At 35.2% G+C, this 12,556-nt stretch overlaps 1 protein-coding gene across 14 annotated transcripts in view; it reads right to left on the bottom strand.

Annotated features, from left to right (window-relative positions):
- EXOC6 (exocyst complex component 6) overlaps nucleotides 1-12,556 on the bottom strand; it is a 208,527-nt gene that overhangs the window by 91,873 nt on the left and 104,098 nt on the right. For all 14 annotated transcript variants that reach the window (XM_082339429.1, XM_082339433.1, XM_082339436.1 and 11 more), the window contains 3 exons: nucleotides 11,340-11,449; nucleotides 7,389-7,500; nucleotides 6,709-6,843 (listed from right to left, as the gene is read on the bottom strand). In XM_082339429.1, the coding sequence (XP_082195555.1) occupies nucleotides 6,709-6,843; nucleotides 7,389-7,500; nucleotides 11,340-11,449 (357 nt within the window). The remainder of the gene's footprint in view (nucleotides 1-6,708; nucleotides 6,844-7,388; nucleotides 7,501-11,339; nucleotides 11,450-12,556) is intronic.

Genomic DNA, 12,556 nt, shown 5'->3' with positions numbered 1-12,556 from the left:
CATGTTATTTAGAAGTGTGTTGTTTAATCTCCAAGTATTTGGGATTTTCCAGTTATCTTTCTGTTATTGATATCTTGTTTAACTCCATTGTGGTCTTACAGCAGACACTGTATGATTTCTAGTCTTTAAAATGTGTTAAGGTGTGTTTCATGCCCCAAAATGTGGTTTATCTTGGTGAAGATTGCATGTGAGCTTGAGAAGAATGCATATTCTGCTGTTGCTGGATAAGTAGTCTATAAATGTTGATTATATCCAGTTGATTGATGGTGTTGTTAAGTTCAACTATGTTCTTACCGATCTTCTGTCTGCTGGATCTGACCATTTCTGGTAAGAGTCGTGTTGAAGTCTCTAACTGTAACAGTGGATCCATCCATTTCTCCTTGAAATTCTATCAGTTTTGGCTTCACATATTTTGACCATCCATTGTCAGGCACATGCACATTAAGAATTGTTATGTCATCTTGGAGAATTGACCCCTTTGTCATTATGTAATGGCCCACTTGATCCCTAATAATAACTTTCTTTGCTCTGAAGTTTGCTCTGTTTGAAATTAATATAGCCACTCCCACTTTTTGATTAGTGTTAACATCGTATATCTTTCTCCATCCACTAATTATTTTTGAATACTTTTTAAAAATATTTATTTGTTTGTTTGGCTGCACCAGGTCTTAGTTGCGGCACACGGGATCTTCGTTGCTGCATGCAGGATCTTTAGTTGCGGCATGTGGGATCTAGTTCCATGACCAGGGATCGAACCCGGGCCCCCTGAATTTGGGAGCATGGAGTCTTAGCCACTGGACCACCAGGGAAGTCCCTCCATCCACTTATTTTTAATCTATGTGTGTCTTTGTATTTAAAGTGGGTTTTATAAACAACATATAGTTGGGTCTTGTTTTATTGATCCACTCTGACAATCTCTGTCTTTCAGTTGGTGTTTTTAGACCAGAGATGTTTAAAGTGACTATTGATGGCTGGATTAATATCTACCATATTTGTTACTGTTTTCTATCTGTTGCACTTGTTCTTTGTTTCTACTTCTATGTTCCTCTTTTTCTGTCTTTTGTGTATTAACTGAGCATTTGTATGATTCCATTTTCTCTTCTTTCCTAGCACATTGGTTGCACTTTTTTTTCTTTTTTTTTTAGCTGTTTTTTAGTGGTTGCCCTAGAGTTTCCAATATATATTCACAATTATTCCAAGCCCACTTTCAAATAACACTAACACTACACCATTTCATAGGTAGTGTGAGTACCTTATAATTACAAAATAATCGTAATTCCTCCCTTCCTACCCTGTGTCATTACTGTCATTCATGTAAACATACATAAATACACATATATACATACAACTATATATATATATAAAAGCATACATAATTGAACACATTGCTATTATTCTTTTGAACAAACTGTTATCTATTAGATCAATTAAGAATTTTACCTTCACTTGTACTTTCTCTGATGCTCTTCCTTTCTTTATATAGATCCAAGTTTCTGACCTATATCATTTTCTTTACTTCTAAAGAACTTATTTTAACATTTCTTGCAAGGCAGGTCTACTGGCAACAAATTTCCTCAAATTTTGTTTGTCTGAGAAAGTATTTTTCCTTCACTTTTGAAGGATAATTTCATAGTATATAAAATTTTACGTTGGTGTTTTTCTCTCAACACTTCAAATATTCTCCTCCATTCTCTTCTTGCTTACATGGTTTATGAAGAGAAGTAAGATGTAATTCTTATCTTTGTTAGTCTAGGTAAGCTTTTTCCTCTAGATTCTTGAAGGATTTTTTATCTTTTTTTTTTACAGATTTTTTTTTTATATATATATATATTTTTAAAATATTTATTTATTTATTTTTGGCTGTGTTGTGTCTTCTGTGCGAGTTGGGTTTCTGTGCGAGGGCTTTTCTCTAGTTGCGGCGAGTGGGGGCCACTCTTCATCGTGGTGCGTGGGCCTCTCACTATCGCGGCCTCTCTTGTTGCGGAGCAAAAGCTCCAGACACGCAGGCTCAGTAGCTCTGGCTCACGGGCCTAGTTGCTCCGCGGCATGTGGGATCTTCCCAGACCAGGGCTCGAACCCGTGTCCCCCACATTGGCAGGCAGATTCTCAACCACTGCACCACCAGGGAAGCCCCGGATTTTTTATCTTTAATTTTGTGCAGTTTTGAACATGATATGCCTAAGGTGTAATTATTTCGGTATTTATCCTGCTTGGTGTTCTCTAAGCTTTTTGAATACATGGTTTGTTGTGTGACATAAATTTGGGAGAAATCTCTGTCATTATTGGATCAAATATTGCTTCTGTTCCTTTCTCTCTTTTTTCTCCTTCTAATATTCCCATTGCATGTATGCTACACCTTTTGTAGTCATCCCACGGTTCTTGGATATTCTTGTTCAGTGTTTTTTTCTTTGCTTTTCTGTTTTGGAAGTTTCTATTGACAGATTCCCAAGCTCAGAGAGTCTTTTTTCAGCCATGCCCAATCTACTGATAGGTCCATCAAAGGCATTATTCATCTCTGTTGCAGTGTTTTTGATCTCTAGCATTTCTTTTTGATTCTTTCTTAAATTCTCCATCTCTCTGCTTACATTACCCATCTGTTCCTGCATGTTGTCTGCTTTATCCATTAAAGTACTTAGCATACTAATCATAGGTTTTTTTAAAAAAAATTCCTGGTCTGATAATTCCAATAGTCCTGACATATCTGAATATGGTTCTAATACCGTATCTATCTCTTCAAACTGTATTTTTTGTCTTTTAGTCTGCCTTGTAATTTTTTCCTGATAGCTGGACATGGTGTACTGGGTGAAAAGAATTGCAGTAATTAGGCCTTTAGTAATGTGGCAGTAAGACAGTGGGAGAGGGGAAGTGTTCTTTAGTACTACGATTAGGTCTTCATCTTTAAGTAAGCCTTTGCCCCTTAGCTGTGCACTTCACATCTGCTTTTCATTTCCACCCCTCAAGTTGGACAGGATGGCCAGAGCAGGCTGGAGTTGGGTGTTTCCCTTCCCCCATTAGTTTAGGCACTGGTAAATAGTTTATTTTGAGGTTAGGTCTTGTTTAGAAAAACGGAATGCTTAAAGAACAGAATGCTCTGGCATATTTCAAAATGGTTCCTTTTCCCTTGCCCCTGCTGGAAATGTAAGAGGATTTTCCTCAAATCTTCACTGGGAGAACTTGGTGCCCCCTCTAAGACTGGGTTCCCCTGGAGTTTTAACTCTCAAACTTGTCCATACTGATTTTCTAATATTCATTAATTATACTTCAGGTTTTCCTACCCCAGTAATGATTCCTATGGGTTTCTACTCCATTAAGTTGTGATTCTCTGTATTTGCCTACTTCTCCAATTTTGGGGGCAGCAGTGTGTCCTGTGGTCTTACTTCTCTGAAAGATCAAGGAAGAGTTGATTTTTTCAGTTTTCTCAGCTTTTTACTTGCTGGCACAGAGTGATAACTTCCCAGCTCTTTACATGCCGGACTAGAAATTGGAAGTCTGTGTTCACTTTTTAATAATTAATTGAGCTGTATCTATTTATAATTATTGCATTTATAAATTGTGTGTGCTTATATATGAATGCTACATTTAAAAAAATAAGTTTTTTTAGAGTCCACGTACCATGTCCTTGCTCCACAGGAAGAGAATTTCAAGCCCTTAATCAAAGATAATTTACCACTGTCACTTTAGTCATAATCCTAAAAACACTTTGCTACATACTCATCAATAGATTAAAAAAGGCAAACTGAAAAAGAATCACAAGCATATTCTTTCTAGGCATTTACAGTTGCAATCACTGCCAGGACTCAAAAGGAAAGGACTCTTCAGGGTGGCAGGTTGGAAAAGCTCCAGGGAGCAAAGTTAAAAAGCTCTGATGCCAAAGAAAAAGAACTGGGCCATTTCTCTACACAGATTAAAAAGGGAATGGTATTCCCATTTTCCCCTCTATTCTGATGCAAATCTTTTCAGTTAGAAGTCTTATATTAGCTTCAAGTAGCTCTCAGTGTGGGTCCAGGTTAATTTCAAAAAAAGCTGTGGTACTGCTTGAGGGCAGGAACTACTTACTTTACCTCTTTTGTATCACTCACAGATTTAGTACAATGAAAGGCAAGCTAACAAGGCAGTCTATATAATATTTCATAAAGTAAACAAATATGATATAAAATCTACCACTTTGTATATGCATATGTGGGATTTTGGAGGGGAAGCAAATGGAGGTATGGGTAAAAGGATCATGTAAGTGCTTACTTCTATAATCATTAAGCAACTAAATAGAAATATGTTTGATCAGGTCACTGGACTGAAAAGAATTAGGCTAAGAGGTTAACTAAGCAATCCATGCTAATGTCTGTAATCAAGACTGTACTTTAATCATCTACAGATTGACTATTCACTGTGAATGGAAATTCCCCCAATCTCCCTCAGTAATTCACTTTAATGTTGATTTAATGATTCTCCCTGTTGAATTGCTTTCTCATAGCACAGTTTAAGACAAATTCCTCTTGAAACAGATCAAAGGAAGAGTTGAAGAACACTTAACTTTCAAATATTGAGCTTGAAATAGCTCTTGTTTTTATATCATAAAACAGAAAGGGTTTCCTGAGTTCTGTGCAAAAATAAAACAAAAAATAAACAACAAAAAATAAGGATGCTCTACTATTTGTACAGGCTGAACTTGATTTCCTAGAAAACCCAAGGGGTATCCTATGGCAGCTGTAGCTTCAACTAAATATCTACAACTTAAGGACCACTGGAACGATGGACCAGAGCTAACATTTCTAAACACTTCCTCTCAACAGGCAGATTTTGAGAAGTGTAGTTCCAAGATTCCTTAATCTGAGGCATCATGTTCCAGTATGTGTGGTTCTTTGACTTACAACTGATAAGAAAAATTGCCTGAAGATCCCTAGATACACCAGATGTCAACGCATTTCATGTTTTAATCAAAGTACAGAGTAAGCCTATTAAATATAATGTTAATAGTTAAATATGCTTACAACTCCATTCCCTAGTAAATCCCTTCTTGACAGCGTATGAGTAACACATGGCCATAAGGACAGAGAGCAAGAAAGAAAAAGGATTGTGTAAAATCTAATATTGAAGCAAAGAATCAATTTGTGGATAAATAAATGTCTACAAATTTGTGGAGTCTCCTCCTATATTATGGTACTTATTATATCATATTGTCAAGTGTCTTTTTATAGTTTTTTCTCCTGTGAGCTCCTTGAGGGCAGGGATACATTTCTATATTTTCAGCACCTAACAGAGTGCTCAGAACACAGATCATGTACAACAAATGGCACTGTGCTAAGTATCCCCTTTAATCTTCAGAATAATTGTATGAGGTAGATAATATATTGCTATTCTAATTTTGTAGATAATAAAACCAGGAATCATTAAAATGAAAGAATGTGGCCAAAGTCACACAGCAGTCTAACTCCAGAGTATGTGCCCTTAATTACTGTACTATACTATCTGAATAAATGAATGCCTGTTTTGTCCGGCTTCTGTCTCAGTTTTAATAAATAATTTTATTAATTCATTCACTCAGATACCATCTGCATTTGTGTCTTATGGATTAGGATGACAACATGGGCTCAAGAGTCATCAGAGGAGCATAAGACTTGGGGGCCAGACAGATAATTTTAGGAACCAAGGGTCTTTTCTGGACTTCACACTTTCAAAGTCTGGGTACTGTTTTTTGTTTTTGTTTTTTGGGTTTTTCTGGTTGCACCACGTGGCATGTGGGATCTTAGTTCCCCAACCAGGGATCAAACCTGCGTCCCCTGCATTGGAAGTGCGGAGTCTTAACCACTAGACTGCAAAGTCTGGTTACTGTTAACATTAAATTAGTTATATCTAAATACAAGTATACTGAATTTTTAAAATGTAAATGATTATACGATAATTTTAGGAGATAAATTGGGTAATTTATAATATAGCAGGAGTAGGGAAGATGAGAATCCTTTTTAATAGAAAACTTAGAAAGGGCTTATGAGGTTAAACTAGCAAGCCTATTTTATAGATAAGGGATCAATAAATGGTTTATATTAGTTTAACAAAATATTCAATGCAAAAGGATTTATTTTGCTAGACTATGCCAGTGTCTCATTTACATGATCCCAAATCAATAAAATAATAAGTTTATATAACAAATTTATGAAATTATTTAATTCATAATGCTTAAAACAACCATTAATTAATCTTTTGTTATATCCCATGGTATTATATAAACAAAAATCTGTCCATTCAGAAAAGAGTAGGACTTGAATAACATGTAATAAGGCAATATTTACTTTTCTTCAGATCAGAGCCAATAAAGGATGTAAAGCAAATCTTACACTTGTCTAATTCTTCTTACAATTTTATTTTCCAAACACACACACACTTATATATATTACGTATACAATTAACTATTAAACTGTGAGACACGAAAGAAAATCAAGTTAGACTGATTCAGCACTACTCTAAGTCTTCAAAACATGAAGAAAATGTAATACAGCTATAGAAAATCAATATATTTTTCTTCATTTTAACAAAGATGTTTAATGCCAAAAAGGAACTGACATTTATCTGCTCATTGTTGACATTGATTACCTCTAATTTTCAATTGTTAGAAATATAATGGAATCATGTGTATAACAAAAATTGTCTTTACTTTTTAAAAGTTTGCTTACAGTGACTGAAATAAAAACTTTTGGTCAGATTTTTACATACCTTAAAAGTAGAGAGCCCATAAAGTCTTGTGGTATGAACAGTTTCTTGAGAAATATTTGTAATGTTAGTTATAAAGTCCTCAAGGTATTTGCAAGCTTGTTCCAGGTGTGTGGTGTTTATAATGATTTGCACTAGCTAGAAAATAGAAAATGCCTCCAGTGAAATGCAGGTTACATGTATACAAAGCCATTTGATTTTTTAAATTAGGATTATTACTTCCAGCAACTGTACCACTTCTGTGTAATTATAGCATTATAGGATAGGACTGATTATCTGATTTCAAAAGCCTGCTGTAAATACTGCTTATGAATGCTATCATCTAAAAAAAATAACCAAGAGTCTAACTACCAACTAATTTAAAATAACTTTTCAAAGCACTTTTTCAAATTTTAAACATTCACCAAGTAAAAAAAGTATTTTCACTTTTCAAGTAAAGTCTGGCAAACATGAATCTCCATATATCTTCTAACATCATCAGCTATCCACTATTCCCCACATAAACCCTTTTCCCTCACATCACTGGAATTTACACTGATGCTTTTATTTTAAAACAAATCCACTTCTATTAATACATTTAAAATGGAAAGCTAGTTTTATAGGATGATGTTCAGCAATAAATTAATTTATAATAAGTGTTTCATATAATGAAACATTTAGCTATAAATATCTTTTTAACCTACCTCTGTCAAACCTATGTGAGGTTTTTTAATAAGATTCAGTAAACAGCTACTCAAAGTTCTGGTCAGCAGCAGATTTGTTGATTTTCTAAGCATATCATCTATTTCTGTTGAGCTAAAAACAAAGGTTGATATTATTAAGGTTTCCACAAGGGTTACAATTGGTTAGCTTCCTAAATAATTTAACGTAATTTACTAAAATAATTTGCTCTAATTCCTTTATATCTTTAAATAAATTACAATCATTCATATCTATTAAATCACATATTTCAATTCAATTTAGTTTCACAAAAGGGATACTTTCCATAAAGTAGAATGTTCATTTATAGAATAATTTAAATGTATTCAATTAACCATTACAGTAAAACCATGGAGTACTTAGTATAAGGAAATAAAACTATTCTTAAATTATGACTCCATTATGGGACAGCCACTTTCAAAGACACTTTATATACAACTATAGCTAAAATTACTTTTAAAATACAAATTGATGTGAACTCTCTGGATACAATTGCTAGATTTGATTTTAATATAACTAAGCTATCCATTTCCACTGAGATTTTTTTTAAAAAGATTCAAAGAAATTAATTGCCTTACACTAGTTTTAATTTGGGAGAGGGAGGAACTAACCTTATGATGTTTCTTAACATCCTAAAAATGACTAGAATAGCACTAAAAAGCTTATTATTTTCTTCTAACCACTAGGCCTTCAATTTAAGTAAGTCATGATTTTTTGTATATAGCCTCATTATCAAAACGGTCAAGCTGTCCTTAGACCAAGTTTTCTCAGTCTCAGCACTAGTGACATTTAGGCTAGATAACTCTTTGTTGTGGAGCTGTCTTGTACCATTGAAAGATGTTCAGCAGCATCCCTGGCCTCCACCCGCCTGATGCAAGTAGCACTCTTCCCCCTAGTTGTGACAACCCAAAAATGCCTCTAGACAGTGTCAAATATACCCTGGGGGGCAAAACTGCCCCAGATGAGACTCACTGCCTTAAACACAGTCTAACATTTTAATTTTAGCACCCTTTCACTTTTTACTTTATTAAAACATTACTCTTAAAAATCTATGAAGTACAAATATTTACTAGTTTACATTTATTTTAAATATGCAAATAGAACAAGATTTGACAAAACATAGGTAACTTTCACTACTATTCTAATGTTCTCCATTTTAATGCAGGTACTAATTCAATTTCTGTTCTAATTCTGGCAGACCTGAGGAGAATATGTCTCTCTGATTTCTTGGTATCTAAAGTCAAGACTTCCCAGGGAATAGCATATATATACCAGTAGGGTTTCAGCGCTACACAGTAGCAAACTCTCTGACAGAAATCAATAGTGTCCCTAGAACAAGCAACGTACTCACAGTACTCACACCGATATAAAGGAGGTGGTTGCCAAGTCCTCTGGTTTCCTTTCTGACACACTCAAATTATGCTTAAAGACACCCTGTATAGCACCCTTTTCAGATGAAAAGTTATGCATGACAGATAATGTCTTTTGTTTAATTCCCCTGAACTTCCTTGAATGCTGAATCAATGCATCTTTTTCTTCCGTAAGTAAAAGCAGAGAAAGAAAACCTATCAGCACCTATGTCCTATTCGTGCCAGCAAGATTTACCCAACAATGACCAGGATTTTCTCCAAGAGGTTTTTATCCTAACTGAGCAATTTTTTTTCCTTAACTCCTTCTCTTTTGAGCTTATAACCTGTACTCTTCCTAATTTTTAAATAACAAATAACACAGTAATTAAATATCAATATACAATAAATCTCCTAAATTATTTTAGAGCTTAGCCTCTTATGAAAACTGAAAATTTCTTAAAGATCATATTAGATCCAGATGTTTTCTCTGCAACCAAATAATTGAGACTTTAGAGTCTCATCATGAAATCACTTAATTCTCTGGCCCTGCTTTTATTCACATATAAAAAGAACCCCAAACATTTTTACTGTAAGAGCTCCAAAGCATCTTTTTGGTCTAAAAATCTAACTGCAAAATATTTTTAAACATAATAAAAGAGCTTTAAACACAGAAAGTTATGTTCCCATAATTCTTTAATGACAAATTAAAAAAAAAAAAGTGACAGCTCAATTTTAGGCTACAGATGTAAATTTTTAAAACAAAAATATGTCAGAAAGCTGATAAACTAGAATAAATTTAGATTTAGATATTTTTATACTAACTATGCTTTCTGTATTCTGAACTATGAAACGAAAATAGCCAATGTTATTTAGTAAAGCTAATTTTAAAAATGTAAGTATAAAAAGCCTTGCTAAATGAAAAACATAGTATCATAGAGTTAAATAGAATGACTGGATATTGAACTAACAAAAATGACAAATATTTTTATCAAAGAGAGAAGGAAAAAATGATAATCTTTTCTGCTGTAGCATTAGTATACAACATTTACCTTTTAGAATGCTAGGAGTTCATGCACAAAAAAAGCCAGAACTGAGGGGGCAATTCTAGTTCTAGTCAGTCAGTAGGGAAGCTTTAGGGATAATTACACATAATATTATGACTAAGGGCTTTTATCTTTGGTGTTATAAATGTGGTAAAAAATCAAATAACGGGACTTCCCTGGTGGCACAGTGGTTAAGAATCCACCTGCCAGTGCAGGGGACACGGGTTCGAGCCCTGGTCCGGGAAGATCCCACATGCCACGGAGCAACTAAGCCCCTGCGCCACAACTACCAGGCCTGCGCTCTAGAGCTCGCAAGCCACAACTACTGAGCCCCCGCGTGTCACAACTACTGAAGCCCACGTGCCTAGAGCCTGTGCTCCACAACAAAGACAAGCCACCACTATGAGAAGCCCGTGCACCGCAACGAAGAGTAGCCCCTGCTTGCCGCAACTAGAGAAAGCCCGCGCGTAGCAACAAAGACCCAATGCGGCCAAAAATAAATAAATAAATAAATAAATTTATTTTTAAAAATCAAATAACAATTAGAGATCCACTGTCTCTCCTCTGTAAATAAACAAAAGTTAATTCCAAACTGCTAAATTTCTGTACTTTCTACAGTTTACCTCCAATCTACCATCCACATTGAGGCCAGAGTAAACTTTCTAAAATATTACTCCAGTCATGTCATTTCTTAGCTAAAAATTCTTCAACAGTTCCCCAGTGCCTGCAAATGAAATATAAAAACTCCAAGCTCTAGTCTCACATCTTATACTGTAGTATCTCATCTGCTCCTACGTCTTATGTGCCTACCATGTGCCAGGCTACACTGAGTGCTTTATACACACTCACTACCTCATTTAATTCTTAAAACCACCCTATGAGTTATTTCTCTCATTTTACAGATGACGGAACTGCAATTTAAACAGATTAAGTGACTTGCCCAAAGTCCTACTACAGCTAGTGAGTGTCAACATCAAGAATCAAACTCAGGTGTAAGTCTGAAGCTTATGTTCTTAACTACTGCATTATACTGCTCTGTTTTAGATCAGAACTTTAGAATGTTCAATGAAAAAAAAGATAGGCATAAATTATTGGTAGCTCTTGGACCATTAGAGCTCCGCTAATGAAAACTACCACTGTAATAGTCTGTCATTCCTTTTCAGTAAATACTCATTTGTATCCACTGTTTTTCCAATGCTGAATGATATTGTGTGTGTTATGTTATAAGCTAATGTCTTTAAAATCCATGTTTAGAAACTTTGGTATAAGAGACTAGGAGAGTATGATGAAGCTTAAGGCAGTGGTTCTTAAACTTGGAGTGCACCAGAATCACCCGGAGTACTTGGTAAAGCCAAGGGCTCCATCCTCAGTTTCTAATTCAGTAGGTCTGAGGTTGCATTTCTAGTTAACCCCAAATGCCACTAAGATATGTAAGCCTTCCAACGAGATAATAGTCCACTGAAGAGTCATGGCCTAAAAATCAAGTGTTAATGTTTCACAAAAATAGCTATGATAAAGATACATTTCTTATTAATAAACTTACCTCCGGTGTAATGACTCTGAAAATTTAAGGCTGGCATAAATAAATTCTTTAACTTGAATATAAATATGAGGCACTGATTGAGACATGGGCAGTTTCTTTGGGAAAGATTGCTGTTGAAAGAAAAACAAAGTTGAAACTGTTTCTGAAATTTTAGAAAAAGATACTCTAATCACCTCAAAAATGTAAAAATTAAATTGATTTCACATTTGAATTAGTAGTTAATACCTGCATTTTAAAGTCTACTGTTATCTCATTATTTTTAAGATTTTAAAAAGAACCAAAATATTTCTGAAGAAAATAATGTGGCAATTTACCTGTTTCTTAAATCATGTTATCAGACTTCTAACAAGCAGAGAAAGTATATAAGTGTGTGTCCTGATGATAAGTATCCTGCAGAAGATGCTTAACTCTCTGCTTCCTTGCAGCCATAATACAAGAGTCAGGTTGGCATGAAAGTTATGGGCCAGCTTCCTGGCCCAGTGTCATCAAATAATTCTAAGACTCCCTTCACTCGCTTGAATGCCAATTTAAGAAAGTATCCACTTCATTCCATAACTACTAGAATACCTTACAGCAGCTTTCTGACCTATATACATCTAACGCCAGTATGAAGCTAATGGTTTACAGTGTGCTTCTTGGCTAAAATGCTTTATCAGCCAACATCCATTAGCAAATTCTCAGTCTCCAAAAGGTAAACTCTCCCGAAGATTGTTACCAAAAGCCCCCTCTTTACCCTTCATGAAGCCTAATCTACTTCAATCTTCACATTCATTGCAACTTGTTTACATCATTGAAAACACCCTCACGAAGGTCACCAATGACCTCACAGGTGTTAAATCCAATAACTTTTCGTGTTACCTGATTAACCTGACACAATGGGCCTCCTGCTTTTTTTTTTTTCCCCCTAAATAAACCCCCATTTTATTTATTTATTTTTGGCCGCTCCACGGGGCATGTGGGATCTTAGTTTCCCGACCAGTGATCGAACCCGTGCCCCCTGCATTGGAAAAAAAGTGTCTTAACCACTGGACCACCAGGGAAGTCTCACCTCCTGCTTCTTAAATGCTCTCTCCTTCCTTGGAATCCATGACCCACACTGGTTTTCCTCTGTTTCTCTACCTTCTCTGTATCTCCTCCTCTAGCCATCCCTTAATTGCTACTCCTTAGGGTTCTATCCTACACCTTCTTCCCTTCTTACCACACATACTGTCCTTGGA

Source organism: Balaenoptera borealis (assembly GCF_965194805.1).
Source record: "Balaenoptera borealis genome assembly, chromosome: 10".
Classification (NCBI taxonomy): domain Eukaryota; kingdom Metazoa; phylum Chordata; class Mammalia; order Artiodactyla; family Balaenopteridae; genus Balaenoptera; species Balaenoptera borealis.
This window is presented reverse-complemented; position numbering and strand designations above follow the sequence as displayed.